General features: G+C 44.5%; 1 protein-coding gene across 5 annotated transcripts in view; it reads left to right on the forward strand.

Moving 5' to 3' along the window:
• Positions 1–2,620: 2,620 nt before the first annotated feature.
• LIMS2 (LIM zinc finger domain containing 2) overlaps positions 2,621–21,550 on the forward strand; it is a 317,098-nt gene continuing 298,168 nt past the window's right edge. For 2 of the 5 annotated variants that reach the window (XR_012656379.1, XM_032764770.2), the window contains exon 1: positions 2,622–2,803. Coding sequence is in view for 1 of the 5 variants with exons in the window: in XM_032764770.2 (XP_032620661.1) it covers positions 2,793–2,803 (11 nt within the window). In the remaining 4 variants the exon portion in view is untranslated. Of the gene's footprint in view, positions 2,804–3,196; positions 3,368–21,550 lie in introns of those variants that run through there. The other 3 variants (XR_012656380.1, XM_075068588.1, XR_012656381.1) reach the window with 3 other exon arrangements.

Consider the following 21,550-nt stretch of genomic DNA (forward strand, 5'->3'; position numbering starts at 1 on the left):
CTCTATCATTACCCATGTCAGCATAGCAATTCTCTTTGTACAGCATCAGTTGACTTTGGGAAATGGGTTATTTCTTGGAGGAGAGAAGCTGGGATTATGGCATCTGATGGACTCGGCCTGTTTTCAAACTTTTTAGCTTTGGAAGGGCAAAATCTCTTCACAGATTCACACATCAACCTCCTTCTGCTAGGTTCTCAAACTCCTTCTGTGCATGGACCCCAGGAAGAGATCTTCAGCCACTAAGTGGATATGATAGGCATAGAGCATAGTTTGGGAACTGTAATTCTGTGCTTAGCACTCTTGGGTGCATGTGGGATGTGTGACAGATTTTTGTTACCAATCTGCCTGGAGCGTCAGGTGATCAGGCTGATGCCGCAGGATCGTTTGAGGAGGAGATGATGTAACATATCAAGTGTTTAAATTTTAAAGCTTTATTAATAAAGTAATAAAATACAGCAGAGAGTGCTGGGAATGCTCCCATGTCACTCAGGGGAAGAAAGAAAGCATTAGAGCCCCAAGCCCTAACCCGCTTTCATACACACGCACTACCCAAGACTGGCCAGGCCCGGGTGTAACGTAAGAAGAAGAGGGAGTGGGGTGGATGGGAGTTCTTGCCCTGGGTCCAGGTTGTCCAGGGAATCCGTTGTAATCTCCAAATTGCTCCAGTTCTCAGGAGGGTTTTTAAGTCCAGGGTTCCTTAGGGGTGTTGTCATCCAGGGCTCTCTGTGCCTGGTACTCTCTGTACCAGTCCCAAGCAGCTTGCTGTGGTGTTCTCGGCCGGCTCTGGAGAGTTTGTTTTCCCTTCTGTTGGCTTTCACCGTCACTGCCTCATTCACTCTGTTTTCACTGCTTTCTTTGCAGCTCTGCTTCACTTAGTTCTCCTCTTCTCACGACTGGGCAGCTGCAGATTTCTCGTCAAGCCCATGACCAGTATCTTATCTCCACATGGAGCTAGCTAAAGTGCCGAGTTAACCCGTTTTCTGCTCTCTTCCTTCTTTCCCCCTCTTGGCCTCACGCCATCTTCAAGGAATTTTCCACTCCTCACTCATACCTTTAATCCTTCCCAGCATGCTTTGCGATGCTTGCAATAGTGTTAGCCACATACAGTGCTGGTCTGCCCTCCCTTTGGGACCCCCATGGGTCCTTGAGGTGTGACAGAAGACCCTCCAAGATGTGGCCTATATTTCCCTGGCCATGGAGCTCTGATCAGGCTGCATGGAACTGGCTCTGGGAGCTGCTGTTCCCCCAGGGACTGGTGAAAGAACTCTCCTCACCTCTCCCCTAACTGAGGGGGGACAGGGGACCAGTTTGATCCCTGGGGCTGGCTGTGTTTTTGTGTTCCCAGTTTCTCCCCTCATGGGGGAGGGTATGATTCTGGAGGTGTGTCTGTGTCTTCTTCTCCCCTCACAGGAGCAGGGTTTGATTCCTGGGTGTATCTGGAGGGGTGTGGTTTCCTGGGGGTGGATTGATCTTTGGTGGGTGCCTCTCCTTTTCCCCAAGGTGGAGGTTGATCCCTGGGGGTGGGCTGGTTCCTGGGGTGTGTTTCCCTGGGGGGGTTGATCCCTGGGGGAGGGCTGGTTCCTGGGGGTGTCTCCCTCGGGCTGAGCTGGTTCTTGGGAGTGTTTCCTGGAGTGGTGTTGTTCCTGGGGGTGTCTCCCCAAGGTGTGTGGGGGGGAATATAGATCCCTGAGGGTGCTCTGGTTCCTGGAGGGTGTCTCCCAGGAGAGGGGGTTGTTCCTAGGGGATGGGCTGGTTCTTGGGGGTGTCTCATGGAAGAGGGTTGATCCCTGAGGGTGGTTTGATTCCAGGGGGATGTCCTCTGGGGGGTGGGGGAATGTTGTTCCCTGGGTGTGGGCTGGTTCCTGGGGATGTCTCCCAGGGCGGATGGAGGTTGATCCCTGGGGGTGGTTTGGTTCCAGGAGGGTGTCTCCTGTGCTCCCTGGGGGGAGGTTTGATCCCGGGAGGTGGGCTGGTTCCTGAGGTGCATCTCCTCATTTCCCTGGAGGGGGGTGATTCTGGGGGGTGGGCTGGCTCCTGGGGGGTGTCTCTTCTTCTCCCTGGAGGGAGGGATTGATTCCTTAAGGTGGTTTTGTTCCTGAAGGGTGTGTCTCCTCCGGGGGGGGGGGGGGGGTGTTTGATGCCTGGGGAGGGAGGGCTGGTTCTTGGGGTGTCGCCTCTTCTCCCTAGGGGGGGAATCCTGGGGAGTGGACTGGTTCCTGGGGGTGTCTTCTGGGGGGAGATAGTTAATCCCTGACCCCGAGGGTGGTTTGGTTTCTGGAGGGTGCCTCTCAGGGGTCTGTTGTTCCCAGGGGGTGGGCTGGTTTCTGGGGATGTCTTCTGGGGGGGAGGTTGATCCCTGGGGGTGGTTTTGTTCCAGGACGTGTCTCTCCTTCTCCTGGAGGGGAGTAATCCTGGGGGGGTGTCTCCCCTTCTCTCCGGGGTGTGCGTGTGTGTTGATCCCTGGGGGTGGCTCCCAGGGGATGGTTCGGTTCCTAGACGGTGTCTCCCCTTCTCCCGTGGTGGCGGAGGCGGGTCCAGCCCCGCCGTCTCATCAGTTCTCGTTTCATTCCCTTTATAGGAAATGTATGTGCGGAGCCGGGGGGCTGCCCGCAGCCAGCAGGGCGGCGGCTCCCGCCCACAGGGGGCTACAGGACAGGCAGAGGGAGGCCGCTGCCGGGCAGGGCGGGGTTTCTGACCAGGGCTGGCCGCCGGCTCTCGCTCGTTCTCCGGTCGGTGTCCGGGGCTGGGTCCCGTCCGAGCCCCTGGGAGCCCGGGTCGGGCCAGGAGCCGCCATGACGGGCAGGTAACGGAGAGCGGGGCGCACCCCCCGGGATGGGGTCACTCGCCCTGGGCGGACCCGAGGGCGGCGGGGGAACCGTGTGCAGCACTCGGCCTGGCTGGGGTCTGCGACCGGGCCGGGCCCCGAGTGCAACGGCTGTAGGAGCCCCCTGCCTGGGACCCGCTGCTCTCCGCGGGGCCGCCCTCCGGCGGAAGGGTCCGGAAGGCGCCCTGGCTCGCCGCCCTCTGCCCCGCAGCTGCCCAGCCTGGGCCCGACTTCTCGCCCTGCCCTCAAGGTCATTCCGAAGTAGCTGCGCTGAAGTCAGCGGCGCTACACCTGTGTAAACGCGTTGCGAGCGGCCCCGCGGGGGGCTGGGCTGTTTCCCAGGGGCTGGGGGGGTGTTTGCGTTCCTGGGGGGCTCTGGTGGCCGGGCAGGCAGGACCTAGGCAGCGCAGCCTGCGCACACACGAGGGCTGTACAAGGGCTGCGCTTGGTGGTGAGGGGCCAAACTCAGGGGTAGAGGAGCCCAGCACCTTTCTGTCCTCTTGCAAACGGCCGCCCCGTTTGGAGTATTGTGCGTGTCATTTGGTGAGAGCCTTATTCAGAAACGGGAGAAGACAATACAGCAACCCCTGTACCCTGTGCTCATGGGACCAAAGATCTTAAATATGCCCTGTGGATAGGGAAAGAGGGCAGGGGTAGGAGGAGAGAAGTGCAGGATTTGGAAGAGTTGGGCAAGAAAGGGAGATGATGATGAAGGTTTGTGTTTATATTTGTAAAGTGCAGTACTTCCCCAGTGTCTAAACTAAAGCTAGCTTTAATTCCAGGGTGGGGCCCTGGTGACTTGAGCTTTACTCTCACAGTTTATGAAGTTTGAGATTGAACTGCAGTTATGTAATTCACAGTTGTTACTTATTTATACATATAATTCTCTTTCCTTCTGCTCTGAGTCTGGGCAGCTGGCCCTGAGTCTTGGAGGTAGGTGTTCTAAGTGCAGAACTGACAGATGAACATCTTGAGCCCTGTTCCCCTTTCACTTTCACCAGATTGATACCAGTGACTCAGCAGAGTTACTACAAATTTGTGCTAGTGTAAGTGAGTTGAGAATCTGAGCGCTTGGTAGTTCTAATCCTAGCGCTCACATTTTGGGAGGATTTAGGCAAGTTATGTAGCTGATCTTCTGCATTTTCTCCTCTGTAAAATGAAGAACTTATTTTAAAGGAGTATTGTGAGAGTTAACTGATGTTTGTTAAGTGTTTTGAAGGTGAAAAGCATTAAATATGAGTATAAACTTCTAAAATGGTGCATTATGGGAATTCTCTCCTACTGAATCCTAGTGTCCTTAGCCTTACTATATTGCGGTGGTTTTTAAGCATCATTTGTTTTTACAGCTAAAAACAGTTAAGAGAGTCTGGGGAATTTTATTTTTTAAGTACACCTCTACCCCAATATAACGCGACCTGATATAACATGAATTTGGATATAATGTGGTAAAGCAGTGCTCCGGGGGGGCGGGACTCCGACAGATCAAAGCAAGTTTGATATAACGCGGTTTCACCTATAACACAGTAAGATTTTTTTGGCTCCCGAGGACAGTGTTATATTGGGGTAGAGATGTACAAAAAGTAGAAAAAGCTGTGAGTGTAAACTTGGACTGTGTCTGCTGTGATTTGTACAGTACCTAGCCCATTGTGGAGTTACTGGAAAGAATAATATTGTAAATAATTATCACATGCTCATATCTAAAATGTGGGTAAATGTTCATAGTTTGTACAGTGGATGATGATAGACTGATGTGGATACGTGAGTGTATTTGGTGCATATATATTAGCCCTCCTCCAGTCTGTTACAGAATAGGATTTTTTTTTTTTTGTATCAGAACCTCAGCTGCTGCTACCTCATGGGCGCAGTGTTGGCTCTTGTAACTTGTGAATATACCACAGACATGTTGTGCATATATTCTACTCCCTTAGGAGAGGATTAAGCTCAAAGTGCTAGAAATTCTGTCATTTTTGGTGAGCATCTGTCCAGCTATTGAATGGCATTGGGGAGAGAGGAGGTAAATCTGGGAAGAATTTAGACTGTGAACCAATCTGATTGTGTCGTATAGGTACAGCGTGTGATAATGTTTAAAATGATATGTTCCGTGTGAAGCAAGGATCATTCAAGTTTAGGGGCAAGGGAAATTACTTTGTGCTATTTGAAAAAAATGTGGGTTTCTTTTTTGAGTTACCTGGGGAGTGCCATACTCTTCAGCGTTTCTCAAATGTGGCCACCAGGGGCTTTTCTTGTGGCCATGGCCTCCTGGACTCTTCTGGGGTGGGAGTGGGTGACAAAATAGTGGTTCTTCCCTCTCGTTGTTGCTCCTGAACGCACTGACTTGATGTTGATTGCCAGGGCCACCCGGGGGTGGGGACAAGTGGGGCAATTTGCCCTGGGCCCTGCAGGGACCCCACAAGCCACTCCAGGTTTTCAGAGGCACTTCCGCGGCGGGCCCTTAACTGGCTCTGGGTCTTTGGCGGCGGGTCCTTCAGTGCAGCAAAAGACTCGGAGTGAGTGAAGGACCCGCCGCTGAAGTGCTGCCGAAGCCTCGGAACACGGCCTGGTGATTACAAGCACTGGAAGCGGCAGGGGAAAAAAAAAAGCCACGATCAGCGGCACTTAGGCTGCTCTACCGCCGCCACTTCATTTTTTCACGGCAATTCGGTGGCGGGTCCTTCCCTCTGAGAGGGACCCGCTGTTGAATTGCCCCCAAAGACCCGGCCCTGCCCCAGGCCCCCTGAATCCTCTGGATGGCCCTGTTGATTGCTGGGACTGCCAGCAGGGGTTGGGCTCTGCCCCCATCTGGAGACTCCTGGGGCACCACACTGGAGGAGCAGACAGCCAGTGAATTCCCCACTTTCCCAGGATAGTGGGGCTCAGACTTTGGGCCTTGCAGCAGTTTCTGGCCGAGGGACTTTGGGCTCCAACTGTCGACTCTGGCTGTGTGGCGACAGACCTCAGACTCTGGCCATGTGGCCTCAGGCTCCACGCTCCATTGCTCCCCCAGCTCTCCACCCACCAACCCCCATTGCCCCTGGCCCCTGCTGCCTCCCCTGACCCCACCTCCCCATCCAGGGCTTAATTTGTCCCCAGGTTTGGCGGGTCTGAGTAAGTCTGCTGTGAAAAGTGATACTTGCATGTTTGTTAATATCACTTTTCACAACAGACTTACTAACTAACAATAAATAAATTACAATGATTTGGACGTGTATATGTGCATATTTATTAGTTTTCCCTAAAGCTAATTAACTATTTTAGGGAAAAATGTGAGTTGGTGGCTGTGCTCCAAGGCCACCAAAAAATTTGTCCTGAGAACCTCTGCTCTAGGTGGCGCGGCCCATCCTATCCAGTTTGCCAAATCCAGTGATCGTGGTAATAAATTAATTAAACCCTTTTGTGCCATTGTCTTGTGCATATTCAGAGCCCTGCCTTTTAAGGCATCAATGTTGTTTTCAGTGCCATGATATGACATAGAACATAAGGCTTTGTGGAACATTCCAGAGTACACAAGCCACTGTAATTTGTATAGTTCCCTAAAATAATGTAGGATTTCTAACTTCTTCCCCTCTCAAAGATAATACAAATGGCTAATTTCTTGGATTTCTTATATAGAGTGGGTTTTGGCATAAACCTCCAAATAGTGAAATGCACAGACATGTTTTGAAAAAAAATTTACCTAGAAAACTTGTCAATTATGAAAATGTATAACTTGATGGCTTCCATTGCTTCCTCTGCCATAGAACAGTTGCTCATTCTTTTGTGGGAATTCTCAAAGACAAATATTATGGTTGTGTGTTAACTGGATTTTTTTCTCAGTAAAAGAATAATTAAGTTGGGACTTGATCCTGCAATGTGCTGAGCATTCCGTCTCCAGTCCAGCGAAGTGAATAAGCTTAACTTTAAACATGTGAGAGGTTAGTAGGTCTGCTCATCTCCTTGTGTTATTGAGTCCTGGGTGAGCACAGTGCCTTGTAGGATTGGGTCCTTAGATTCTACAGAAAGACTTCCAACCCCAGCAAACAACTTCACAGCCCCGGCTCTAGACTAGTGGTTTTCAAACTTATTTGATCATGCCCCCATTTCTTTGTGTCTGTAGTAGTTTTCCCTCACCTTGGTGCCCAGCCAGCTGCTGCTGCTCTCTGGCTGCTCAGTTCTGAAGGCAGAGTAGAGAGCGGTGGCTGCTGGCTGGGTGCTCTCCTCTGAAGGCAGCGCTGCCACAAGTAGCAGTGCAGAACTAAGGGTGGCATGGTATGGTATTGTCCCCCTATTTCTCTGCTTCTGGTGCCGGTGTCGCCTTGAGAACTGGGTGGCTGATTCAGCTGCCCAGCTCTGAACGTGTGCAGTAAGTTTTTTGTTTGTTTTTTCCCCCCAAAGTTTCTCATACACCCCCAGAATACATTCCATGGTGCGCCCCCAGTTTGAGAACCTCTGCTCTACATTGTATTACTAATGAAGGCAAAGTGTTGTATGACATTTGCAAAATAGTAGTTAGTCTCTTTGGAATATGCAGTACTGACGAGTTACAATCTTTTTCAGTTCTCGAGCTGTTGGGATTCCAGCACTGTAGAACAAGATGAGCTGTTCCAAAATTGAGTTTCTGCATAATATTGATCAATGTGGGCACATCTGGAGCTAGGAAAATACTATAAATAGCTTTTTGGTTTAAAAATTGCATGATCTTGTTCTGTGACACTGGAAGAAAGAGGAAATTAAACAGACTGAGAAAGAGGTAGTGCTGACACAGTGGAAAGAAAGATAGGGAGAAAGAAAACAAGCAGGAGGGTACAAAAGAACCTGCTGCTAGGTTCCATGATTATCAGTGCTATATCAATACCCAGGACAGACAGAAAAGAAAGCATTGCAGAAGGAAAAAACAGGAACTGAATTTTCATTGAAAAAATGATTTTAGCCCTTGTAGTAGCAAAGATAACTTTCTGAATGTAATTAGCTACAGTAATTAGGCTTATTTAATTACCTGATGAGGGGTAGCGTGAGGGGAATGTCCAATTAATTAAAATTATAATAAGAATATATAGATGGTACTTTTACTTAAACTGTAATCTCTTTGGAGCAGGGACAGTCTTGTTTGTACAGTGCCTAGCGCAGTAGAGTCCTGGTTTATGATAGGACCTCTTACATGTTTCAGTAATATAAATGTGTGCTTTTTAATGTGAAAGTATCAATGTAAATGACTGCTTTGGTTGTATATTGAACAATCATTTTTAAATATTACATTTATTATTTATCACAGTGTGGGAGGGCTGAAACAGGGAATGCAAAAGAGTTTTGGGATTTAGGGTCATGAGAGGAAAAAAGATAACTGGGGTGGGTAAATTGGAATATGTGAATAATAATCTTGACTGCCACTGATTAACTAAATGACTCTATTTCTCATTGCCTTGGTTTACTAATCTGTAAAAATGAATATAATCATAATTAGTTGCCATACCATTTTATAGATTACTAAACCACAACACTGAGAAGTGGAGTCATTTAGTTAATCCAGGGGTAGGGAACCTGTGGCACACGTGCCAAAGGCGGCATGCAAGCTGATTTTCAGTGGCACTCACACTGCCCAAGTCCTGGCCACCAGTCTGGGGGGTTCTGCATTTTAATTTAATTTTAAATTAAACATTCTTAAACATTCTGAAACCTTATTTACTTTACATACAACAATAGTTTAGTTATATATTATAGACTTACAGAAAGAGACCTTCTAAAAAGTTTTAAAATGCATTATTGGCATGCAAAACCTTAAATTAAAGTGAATAAACGAAAACTTGGCACACCACTTCTGAAAGGTTGCTGACGCCTGAGTTAATCAGTGGCAGTCAGAGCTGGTACAGTATCTTTGTGAAGGCCAGTAGACCACCTTGGCGCTTTTTCGGCGGAGTGCATTGAGCAAACCCATAGCAGCCAGCAATCCTTCCTTTTTTTCCAGTGGTGGTGGGGGAAATAAACTGAGGAGCTGTTTCCTGAACAGCCAGACACCTGTGTTTGAACCCTACAGACATTGGAGGTTCACCAAGAAATGCCAAATAATTTCGCAGATGCTGTGGACTGTGGGATGTGGAGATCCTCGTCTAGCCTCCCCTTCATCGAGCCTCCATTTAGTCTCTTCTGGGCTCCCGTTACGCTTGTTCACGCAGCGCTGTGTATCCGGAGTTTTTTTTAATTCAAAACGCTTTGGCATTTCGTGTTCTGTTAACGAGAGCTGGATAACAACAGGACTATTTTGTCTCCCGCAATACAGCGTTCAGACCCTAGTATCTCCCGTAACGGTCTAGTGCTGGAGCTCTTTTTCGATTTCAGACTGCAATCAGCAGCGTGGCGGATCACGAGCTCCACGCTGGGCAAGCAGGAAATGTAATTATCAACAAGTTCGCGGAGGGACTATTCCTGTCTTACCTGCCCGCGCATCGAGTTCAAGATCTGCTGTCCAGAGCGGTCAGTGCTGCACTGCTGGGATGGCCGCCCGGGGCAATAACGTCGATTTCCGTCACGACGAACGCCTAACCGAGTTAATCGCCACTAATCGATTTTATCGAATTTAGCGCTACTCCTCTCGTTTGGGAGGAGTTCCGAAATCGATTTAAGGAGCCGTTTAACTCGATATTAATGACGACGTCATGTGAACGGATACAGCGTTAAATCGGTATATCGGCCATTAAACCGATTTAAAGTCGCAGTGTAGACCTGGCCTATGCCTAAGAGAAGTGAGGCAGCCGTCTCAGTGATTTGTTAATAAGGTTTTGACATCAGTCCTGTCTCTTGAAGGTGATCTGCAGATGTGGGGATGGTGGAGAACTAGGCTGGAGCCCTTTTTAGCCTGTGAGGTATAAAGAGAGCCCTAAAGCATTTTTTTAAAAATCTAAATCATAGTTTGGTTCATTTTGAAAGCTTCTCTCCCCCACTGCCATTTGTTTTTTATATTAGATGTTCAGGTTCTATCTAGTGTGAAAGACTGTGATGACTGGTGTGCCAGTGAAATATGATAGTGTGAAAGCTGAGCATATGAGAGTGGAAGGGATTTTTAGTCAGACTGTTCTAAAACATGTTGGTTAGACTTAAAGTTAAGTGGGTTTTAACATTTTGAAAAAAGAACACACTTGTTAATTAATTGACATTTTCACCCCCAGTTCAAGGTAAGAGCTGTAACTATATACATCCTCCAAGATGAAGATGTTCCTAGGAGATCAGAGCTGGCATACTTCATATTTCTAAAGTTAAAAGCAAGCAGAAAACGCCATTTTGAAAATTAAAAAGAATCAGGTCCTCATTATACATCATAAAGAAGTAAAATAATATAAAAAAAGCACAAGTACAATTAAAAAAAAATTCTTTGCAGATCACCTGTAGGTGCAGGCAGTCTGAAATACTTGAAGAAAGGTAGGAGGAACTGAAGGTGAGGATGCTGCTGCTTTCTTCTCTTTGAAACAATGATGTGCTTAATCTCTGCTTGTTTTTTCTGGATTCCAGTATAAACTACATCTCATAAATTGTAATGTCAGAAGGGATCACTGTTGGTCACTCCCTCTTAAACAGTTGTGCAAGTCATTCCTCTCATTATATTATTTCTAGAGCTTGCCAGACTGTAGATATATGTAATATTTCGTTACTTTCTTGAAAATCCCATTTTTGCCTTCATAATTTATTGTAAAATAAATAAACCATAGATTATAATGGCCCTTGGATTTGTTTTCACGGACTGTGCTGCTTCTGATGCGATGATATTCTAGCCTGGATGTTCCTTTCATCCTCTACTCTGTTCTTTTGTTCCTTTAAGAAATTGACTTTTGTAGTCAGAATATGTTTAGTCCCATTTGTGTAATGTGATCCTCTCTTCCTCTAGAGGGTGGGAGGCAGGAGTGGTGTAAAGGATGGGCGCCTGGCTGAAACCCTGCTCAGTTCCCAGCAGAGTGAGTGCTCTGGAGGCTGGAATGTAAAGTATGTTCCTTTTCTCAGCTTCCTGATCTTGCAGGGAATGCAACTCTTGCAGACTACAGCGTATCTGGAAAGCAAGAATCTTCATGCTTTCGCTGTTGGGGGTATGCTTTATATACATGGAGTGAAGGGTTCTGCTGATTGCAACATCATATATACATCGTAAACATCATGCATACCTCATATTGTATGATGCATCATCTCGCAGGGGACCAACTTAGGGTAGCCAGGATCTGATATTAGTCTGCAGTAAAGGACTGAGTTCTTTGCTCAGAGATCACTGACCTCTTTTGCATTTCTGCTGTTGTGCTGTTCTGGTTTGACTGAGGAGCTTTATTGGTTTAAGTGGATAAGTTACTTGAAGAATGAGATTTTTAAATTCATTTCTTGGAAAATGGAGCATATGTAGATTCTGTGTGCAAATCTGACACAGAATTAATCTCTGGTGCTGATCCTACCCACTGGCTTTAGTGGGTCATACCAGTGGGATACAGGAACAAAAGAATCTGGTTTGTTAGAATTGTAACAGAATGGCAGATTTGGGTAACAAGCAGCACTTGGGCAGAATTCTGTCTATCCTGATTTAGCACTTCTGAGAACTAAGGGAGACTCCCAGAAGGAAAGTGACTCACTGAAATTTCAGTGCTTTCGTTCTCTCCAGTTGTCTTTCTGCACTCCCCTTCACAGTGGCATTGGGTGCTATGGCTGGCATGAGACTTCGGGGGCTGGCGTCCTCTAAACTTTACCAACGCCGGCAGGATCGGCTGAGTGGCACAGGGTCACTGCTGAGAGACGAGACACGGGCAACAGCTGGGATACCTGGGTAGGTCTCTGAGACAAAGGGAATGGGATTGTTGGAATGTTTCTTAAGGCTCCATATATTTTTTTTGAAGCAGGCGGTGTCTGCAGACAGGCTCAGATTAGTGTATTTTTATTTCCGGATAGTTTATGAAGGAAAAGGTTTTCCTGGCACAGAAGCTTTCAGTTTGTAACAATAACAGGAAATGAACAATGACAAACCTTTCCCATTTGAAGCAACATACAGGGATCTTCAGACCCAGCAATGTTTCTGGTATTGCTAATAGTGAGGGTTTTAGGCACTGTGCTAGAACAAGGATCTAGTGTAAAATGCTGTAGTTGTTTTAAATGCTGAGAAGGTTTTAGCATTGTTTGATTTCAGGGACATTTCTCCACATATATTGTTAAGAATGAGGCAATTGATTTTACAGATTCTAAATAACTTTGCAGTTTTCCAGCATTCCTGGATGAGCTCTTTGACTTCTGCTGAATCTAAGCTTTCAATCAAAGAGAGAGCTAATCTTCTAGGTTGCCTGTTTGTAAAGTAAATTTACCAAGGGTAAACCTAAGGCTCTGCAGTAGCCTGTAGCCAGATGGCTCCAGTACTTGTGCTTCCACCCAGAGGTTTCCTATTCTGCAGAGTAAAAACTGGGGACAGCTGTGTCAGTTTTCACAGATGTTAACGAGCACCCTGTGGTATTAGTCAAACTGGCAAGAATTAGGTCATTTTTATTTTGGCTCTGCTTGGGAGAGCTCTGAAGAGCAGCAGAGGTGGACACTGGAGCTATTGCATTGGAGAAGAGGGCAGCGGTATGCAAGAGAGAGAATTCTCTCCTTCAGCAGCCAGAGATGGTTTGAGGCTTCAAATTTATCAGACACTTACTAGGCGGTGAACAATAAAATGGAGCCTCAAGTAGAATCCAGTGACAGCACCCTACTAGCAGTCTTAGTACCTTCTGTTTCCCAGTTGTTCATTAGTGGCCTGGATTCTCATCTTGGAGAGTTGGGTCCTTCATCTTAGTTTAGTCCCCGCCTTTTAGCCCTCTGGCTGTTAAGTATCTGGTGAATTTTTCAAGCTTTATGTTCAAAGGGGTGGGGGTGAGTGAGTGTGTGTATCTGTGATTAGGATATGGATGGGGTGAGTGTGCAAGTAAGAGAGGCTGATAGAAACCCTACTTCTCATTTCTTACTTATCCTAAGAGAAGTTAGAAAAGAGAAGAAAGAGAGATTGGGAGGTGGAGGAGACAATGTAGGGGATAGAGATTACAGTGTACAGAAAAGGAAAGGGAAAAGGATGTAAGGGGTTGGTTGAGAAGAAGGTGAAAAGGAGACACGCTGAAACAATGCAGAAAAAATACATTGGGATCTATGATAGAAAATAAAAGAATGTGAATTGAGGCCAGAAAGGGTAAGAAGATAGTCGTTTTGCTAGTTAATATATTTTCACAAAGTAACAAGTTACATATAAATACAGTACACAAGTGTTATCCTTGTAAATTGCAGGGGTTATGGCTAGAGAGGTTTAGATGAAGGCCTAAGTATTTTTCACTTGGGCTAGTAGGCATAGTCTTTGGACAAGTAGATGTGCAATAATACATTTTTGAAGCCTGACTTTTATGGTTTAAAAAAAACAAAAACTTTACAATAGTATTGTTTTTACTCTACATTTTTTCCTTATATTAATATAGCTCTCACAAGGCAGAAATTGTAATGTTAGCAGTACAAAGCTAATACAGGTATAGGAGAACAAGATAGATTTTATTCTGCCTTGTATGTCATTAAATCAAAATATAGCTGACAATTTTGTTAAGAAGTTGGTAGTTGGACAGTATTACTGAGTTTTGTCATCGTGCCTATTAAATGCAAAATGTATATGTGAGGCCACTACTGGAGATAGCGAGATGGTTTGGGCTGCAGTACCACTGACATGCTGGTAACACTTAGACCCAGATGCTTTGGTCACTTGTTTTTCCCATTGTCTGTCAAGAATGGAGCTTGAGTGAGGGCTTGTCTACACTTACCAGAAGATCAACACTGCAGCAATCGATGCATCGGCGGTCGATTTAGCAGGTCTGGTGAAGACCCACTAAATCAACCGCTGATTCCTCTCCCGTCGACTCCTGTACTCCATCTGATCAAGAAGAGTAAGGGGAGTACACCAGAGAGCATCTCCTGTCGACGTTGCATAGTGTGGACCCCGCGGTAAGTAGATCTAAGGTATGTCGATTTTGAGTTATGCTATTCACATAACTCAAATTGCGTAGCTTAGATCGACTTCCCTTTAGTGTAGACACAGCCTAGGAGCTTGATCTCTGAAGCTCCATACAGACATAACTGCAGTGATGTTGATGGATAGCATATATAGCAAGTGGTGGTTTGAGCATTGTCCTGCTAAACCCAGGGTTGTGAGTTCAATCCTTGAGGGAGCCAGCTAGGAATCTGGGGCAAAAATCTGTCTGGACTGGCCCTGCTATAAGCAGGGGGTTGCACTAGATGACCTCCTGAGGTCCCTTCCAACCCTGTTCTATGATTCTATACGTGTCAGAGCTGACAGCCCATTAGGTTGAAGGAGTTAAGGTATGTTTACCATTTGTAAGTAAGGTTATAACTGAGGAACTTTGATTTCATTGTCTTGTTTTGGATGCCCAGATAGCAGCAGTGGCCAATAGCGCTCCCTCCCCCAAAATACTTTATTTGACAAGGAGATTGAGCCCCATTTACTTCACAATGCAGAATTCACTATAAGCATCTATACTTTTGTCAATGCTAGACTAGATTACTGTAGTGCTTTCTGTATGTGACTATCCTTGTGCACTATTCTTCCTGAATAGTCTTCAATGTGAATGTTTGCTGACTGACTGGTAGCTCACACAGGGGTCTTATTATACCTATGACATATAGTCTCTATTAGTTTCCAGTTGCCTTCCAGGTGCAATTCACAATGCTGTTTTTGATCTCTAAAGCTATTTATGGTTTAGGACTTTACTCTTCTGATCAGTGGGAATACTGAAGAGCAGTGGTTCTCAACTGTGCTCAGAGGTCTTCCAAGGGGTACATAAAATCATCTAGATATTTGTCTAGTTTTAAAACAGACTACATAAAAAGCATTAGTGAAGTCAGTACAAACTAAACTAAAATTTCGTACAGACAATGATTTGTTTATACTGCTCTATATACTGTACATTGAAATGTAAATACAATATTTATATTCCAGTTCATTTAATTTATAATTGTATGGTTAAAAACAAGAAAGTAAGCAATTTTTCAGTACAAGTGTTCTGTGACAGTTTTGTATTTTTGTCTGATTTTGTAAGCTAGTAGTTTTTAAGTTAGGTGAAACTTGGGCTATGGAAGACCAATCAGACTCCTGAAAGGGATACAGTAGTCTGGAAAGGTTGAGAACCACTATTCTAGATTATAATTAAGGCTGTGTTTTAGTCACGGGTATTTTTAGTAGAAGTCTTGGACAGGTCATGGGCAGTAAAGAAAAATTCATAGCTCGTGACCTGTCCATAACTTTTACTAGATACTTCTAACTAAAACTTGGGCCGGGTGTGTGTGTGAGTGCTCCGGAGGGGCAGTCTGGAGGCACTATGGGTGCTGGGTGTGATGATCCCCCTCTGGCGCTGGAGGGGGCCAGGCAGTGGCATGCGGCCCGGGACCCCTGCTGGTGTTAGGGGAGGGAAGACGGATTGACGGGACTGGCAGACTCTCTACCTGGTTCCGACCAATGTGTCTCTGCAGCTCATAGGGGGAGGGGTGACCAGGAGGGCTCCACACGCTGCTCTGGCCACAAATGCCGGGAACCGCAGCCAATGGGAGTTGCGCGGGTGACGCCTGGGCAGGGCTCTGAGCCCTCTGTCCTCTCCGCCTAGGAGCTGCAGGGACCTGCTGGCCACTTCTTGGGAGCCCTCCCAAGGTAAGTGCTGCCCTGCATCCCAACCTCCTATCCCAGCCCTGAGCCCCCTCCAACACACCCAAACTTCTGCTGCAGCTGCTGCAGAAGTCATGGAGGTCATGGAAAGTCACGGATTCTGTGACTTCTGTGACAGACATGCAGTCTTAATTATAATCGGGGGGGGGGGAGGGGAATTCTTTTCTGGGCTGTAAATGACTGTTTTTAAGTCTACTGTTTGCTCGCTGAGAATTCTTTTTTGAAGGATACTTTTTGTGGTTTCCTTCCCCAAAATATAAAAAGCCCGAATATTTAGAGCTCCTTCTTCAGACAAATGATAACAATCCCAAGGCTGTACTGATATCAGTTGATGATGGTGAATGACAGGCATATATGGGCATGACTTTTTTTAATATGTTATAGAATTAACTAAACTTTTAGTTATACGTAGTGAAGATGAGAAATATAATCTGTTAAATGAAATTTATTGAAGATGACTGAAAAGGCACCTCTTTGGTTTACGGGGAATACTGTAAATTAAAGCCATTTCAGGAAATTCACCAAGCTTGTTGCTGTGTTGAGAAAGGGGTGGAAGAGGATCTCTGAGTACCTGCTATATGTGCCTAGGATACCCCTGTGTGAAATCCAAGACACATCCATAGATGCATTGTGTCTCTTAAGCAGCTGTGTGGTGGCAGTTCTCCTTTGGGATACCACGCAGACATTGTGTTCCCTGTAGCTTGCTGGAATGTATAAAGGAGGAGTGGGATTTTGCTTTATTGAACCTCTGGCCCCCTCACATAACTAACAACTGTAGCAGCCAGACAGAGGGATAACCAGAGACCCTGGACTCCCTTGTTAATTTGTCGTTATGGCTGTGAACTGCACTGAACACCTTATTTCATTTTTATCCATTCGAGTGTGGATGAGAGGTCATGGAGTGACAGAGTGAACATGCATCACTGGTTAAGGGGAAGGAATAAGAATATGTGTGCAGTTCCATTTGAGTGTTAGGCTGGAAGGGAGGGGAAAGAGCCAGGTATGCTAAAAGAAGCACAGTCAACTTGAAACCTAGTCGTGTTTTAAAAATACAAAAAAAAGAGAGTTTAAATCTGTTTCCTCTCTCTAGTTGCTGTGGGAAATCCTATGCAAGCAAAAGAGGAAATGAAGTTTGCAGGGGGGACATAAAACTACACGTACAGGACTGTCAAATGCGTGTGTAGTGTAGACATTGAACAAAGAAATATTTTTCTCTATGCTCAATTCCAGTAATTTTAAATGTTACTTGTTATAAAAATTGCACAAGCTCGTAGTGTAGCTTTCAAAGAAAGAGTACCTTTGTTGGTTACCATGTTGGCTTCATTTCAGATAAAAATCACTTCGGACACTAAGGATTTGGGGGAAAACGTTAAGTGGAGTTGGGAGATTTTCAGTAGTGAGATATTTCCTCTTATTTTCTTTGTGTTATTCTGTTAATGTGAGTCATACTCTAGCAGTATCCCAGTACAAATTTCTGTGTCCTTGTCTACACTAAGGATTTCCATAAAAAACCTTCCCTATCAGTGCTACCACTGATTCAGCTGAGCCAGTGGGAATTTTAATGAAGACAAGATGGCTTCCTACATTTCTGCCTTTTTATTGCCTTACAACTTTAACTGACATGATGGTGTAAATATGGAACCTTCCAGAGCCTTGTCTACTCAATGGCTCCCGCTGGTGGAGCAGAACAAGTGGGGAATTTTTTTTGTAAAATTCTCTAATGTATGGGTGATGCCTCTCTCCAGATTCTTGTAACATCCATCTCTGTTATCTTAGCATCTGTTTCTCACACTATTTTTTTCAACATTTGTTGGATATTCAGCCCATCAGTAAGTTAAAGCGACTCTTCAGACAGGTGCAGAGAGGATGAAGATTAACCTTCTTCGGCACTGAAGCAAATGCATCCTTCTTGAGCGGTGGGAAATGATTGATGTGAAGCAAAATGTTTTGTCCCATGACAATATGTCAGGACTCTTGTTGTCGCCCCGCCCCCACCCATACCTCGTAATAAAATCAAATCCCAAACCTCTAGTCATTATTTCAAAACTCAGTTTCTGCAATGTGCTGTTTTGTGACAGAAATCCCTCTTGGATTTGCAGCTGAGCCATGTCTCTCATGTACCCTAGTACCATGAGAGTGATGCTATAATAACACTCATTCTGTTGCAAGAGTTTTCAAAAGTAGAGGAGTAAAACTGGTCGCCTCATCAGAAATGCTGCAATTGATCTTTCACTAGCCTTATCTTCCTTGTTATTGCATCCATATTCTGCATACTGACTCCCACTAATCCATTCAAATATAATAAAATATATGGAGATATACCTATCTCAGAACTGGAAGGGACCCTGAAAGGTCATCAAGTCCAGCCCCCTACCTTCACTAGCAGGACCAAGTACTGATTTTTGCCCCAGATCCCTAAGTGGCCTCCTCAACGATTGAGCTCACAACCCTGGATTTAGCGGGCCAGTGCTCAAACCACTGACCTATCCCTCCCACCAACCTCATTTGAGGTTGTCCTTTGTACTTTCTTTGTAGTACCACTATTTACCTTGTATCAGAGGGGTAGCCGTGTTAGTCTGGATCTGTAAAAGCAGCAAAGAGTCCTGTGGCATGCATCCGATGAAGTGGGTATTCATTCACGAAAGCTCATGCTCCAATATGTCTGTTAGTTTATAAGGTGCCACAGGACTCTTTGCTACTATTTACCTTGCTCCCTTTCTCGATTAAGGGTCACCAACTCCACAAAATTGCTGAGGTTTTTGGTGGAGATGTTTGAAAAGAGGAAGGAGCAGCAGAAAAGTCTCACAGCTGTTGGGTTTGTTTTAACAGCCTTCTCATTGTGTGATGTCCCAGATTCTTCTTCTGGAGGGAGAGAAGCCCAATTTGCTGACTCTATAAAATATTTCTAAATCTGATAGTGATTTAGCTTATATGTCACCTTAGCTACTGCCTGTAATTTTCACTTCACATAAAGTATGTTCAGAGGGTGTTACTAGAGTTTAGACCAGTGCTAGTGTCCAGCAGAGCATACTTTTAAAAAGTCTGAGTATTTCTGTATTTATCTGAGAAACCTATTCCTGATTAGAATGGTACATAACATGCTCCTATGAAATGTCTGCATTTTAAAAACTGAGTCAATAAAAGTTATGACGCAAACTGGTGAAAGACTGGAAAATTCTTTGCTCAGGTGCTGCCCTGCTCTCTCATTGTTGTGCCATTTTTGGTCACAGTGCTGGAAGTTCAGGATGTTTTGTCATCTACTTTGTTTTAATTGTCTTTCCTGTCTTTGTGTTACAAGCTTATTATTTAAAGAGGGGGGACATCTGTGTTTGATATCTGAGTACAACACAGTAAATTAGTGAATTGCTTGGAGTAAATGTAGCTTTTCTGGTTTGAGAGTATACTCTGTGGAAAAGACTTGTATTTTAGCATCTTGTGGCTGTTGTTGAGATTGTTTTAAAGTTAAAAGTGAGGCTCAATTCTTTTTTTTTTTTCGTTTGAGATCAAAGGAATAAATGTCTTCAGTAAAACTGAAAAGTGTCAGGAGTGAAGAGCTAAAGAGAGTATAGAACTCAACTCATGGTTATGCAAGATCCATTGTTAAGTCCTCTCTATCTTACAGATACAAATCAGGGAACCCATTTATGATACAATTGTCCTCTGAGTTGGGTGCAACACAGTTGTCATGTATAATGTACTCAGGAACTTACGTTCCCTACAGATTTCAGCTCTGTTGTAACTGAGGCAGGGAACAATCATGGTATCAATAGGTACCCCATTGTAAGTGTTGTGTAGATGGGGCCTCAATGGCTAAGAGACCTCACCAACCAGCTGCGGATTCATTGCCTCCCAGAGGGGTGGAGTGGAACAGGGAAGAGAAGAGGAGTAGGTCTTCGACTGTATGTGCTTGACCAGCTGTGCTCTTCTCTGCATTAGGAAAATTATTCTTGGAATCCAGGATGGCTCTAGGAACTGATCTCTAGATTTCCATCTGCTATTTTACTCATTCATTTATTCCCTGGCATGACTGTCAAAATGGAACAGAGGTCCTTAACACGTGGAATTGGCTGAAAGTTTTTCTGTAATACGTGGGACATAGTTTAGCATTCTTTAAAACCGATAACTTTTCAGATGATCTCCGTAGGAAATATTTGTTTGGCCATATGTAAAACTATGTATAGTTCTTTGTACTTTTTGTAGTAGTTTTATTTTCCTGGTTACATACTTGTTTTGTTCATTGCCTCTCATTGGCACAAGGATTGTCCTTCTTTTCTCTCTCTCTGCAGGAATTAATAAGGATTTTACCATCACCCTTTACATTTTCTCTACTTTGTCTTCCTCAGAGTTCTGAGACCTGCATCATAGCCAGGCTTGGAAGGATTTGATTTTTATTGGTAAATATCAGTAAATGTCAATTTCACTGTACACACAAATGGACAGAAAAGTCCATCAATAATAATAGAAATTTAACAATAGATAAAGTAAAAATGCTGCATGAGAATTTAGGAGAATTTGATTCAAGGACATTTACTGTGTATATATTTTTCCATGTGATGTTGACAATTTGTGTTTTAATAGTTATAAAGCTTTAACTTTTTGAATCTAAGCATCTGCTGTAATTTAAATAACTATTGTTGACCCCTCCCCATAATTTCCCACAACTGTGAGTGATAAAAATTGGAAAAAAAGACTTAAACCCCATAATTTTGCACAATGGTGAACATTTAAATCAATAAAAATAAAAATACTGAAAAATAAATATTGACATTATCTGTTGAAATTATAATATATAAAATCAAATTCTGTCAAGCCCGATCATGGCCAACGTCCTAGCCAGCTAGGACTGGAAGGGAGACTTCCATTAGTATTGGTTCTAGCTGGCTGGAGGAGTTGCATTGGAAAGATGCAAGGTACTTCTTCCCTTTTCTTCTGTCTGAGGTGTGTGCGTATGCATAGAATACACTGACTTAATGGTACTCCCACCCTATGAGTAAGAGTTTGGGACTAACAACTGAGCATAGACTCCCTGCGTGGCAGCACGCAGGATTACCAATAGGCCACTGAGCTGGGCATATGGTATATTTGTGTGGTATATATTTTGGCTGTGTATGTAGTATGTAACTTGGTATACGGACATTTACTTACTATTTCCCCCCCTAGATTACTAGGTCCTATTGTGCTTAATCATTAAGGAACAGATTATTTGTATTTTTGCACCTCTTGGGTCGGTATGATGACATCTGCACAGTCCTCGTGCTTATAATTTTCAAGGAAATCCTGTTTACAGTTGCTAGTTTCTTTAAACTTAGATACTTTTATCAGTTAACTTTTTTTTCTCTTCCAAATCCCAGGAGTATTTAGACTATACTACCTAGTTTAGCTGTTAATCACCCTCTTTGCCGCTTCTCACAATCTAATGCAGTAACAGGGATGTTGGGACATCTGGAATGGTCTTATAGGGTTCGGGGTTTGATGGAGTCTACAGTTGCTCTTTTGCAGTAAGAGTCATGGCTGTTGTGTGTGTATAAAAATAAATCCCATAACTTTTGACATTTTCTCATTTTTCTGAGTGGGTGGGCTGAATGAATTTCTTTGACAGCTGCAAGTTAAATCCTGAGCTGCATTTCAAAGTTGCCACACAAAAGAACAGATCATTTGACTCTCAGGGGGAGCTCTAATTTCCTACAGGGTTATGAGGCTTTTTTACCAAAGGCAGTTCGTACTTCTACAGTCCTCAAACCTATTTGCCTGAATAAGGGCCTTTACAGTCCTGCTTTCCTGAATGAGGGGTTCAGAGATTAGACCTTACATTTCCATTATCTTTTTTTTTGCCGACACTCCCATGTGACTTTTCCCTAAAACCTCTTGTGTCAAATAGTTCTTAGTAGATAGTAGGAATTATCTCTCTAGACCTAACTAAATCATCTGCATTTTACTCATCGCAGGAATACGACTGTGCAGATTGCAAGCTGAGGGCCCAGAACACAGTTGTCTAATGCCAGCCAGTTCCATTCTTGCAGTATTGGGGCAATAGGACCCAGTGTAATGTCAGT

This window comes from Chelonoidis abingdonii, chromosome 8 (genome assembly GCF_003597395.2).
Source record: "Chelonoidis abingdonii isolate Lonesome George chromosome 8, CheloAbing_2.0, whole genome shotgun sequence".
In the NCBI taxonomy this organism is placed as follows: domain Eukaryota; kingdom Metazoa; phylum Chordata; order Testudines; family Testudinidae; genus Chelonoidis; species Chelonoidis abingdonii.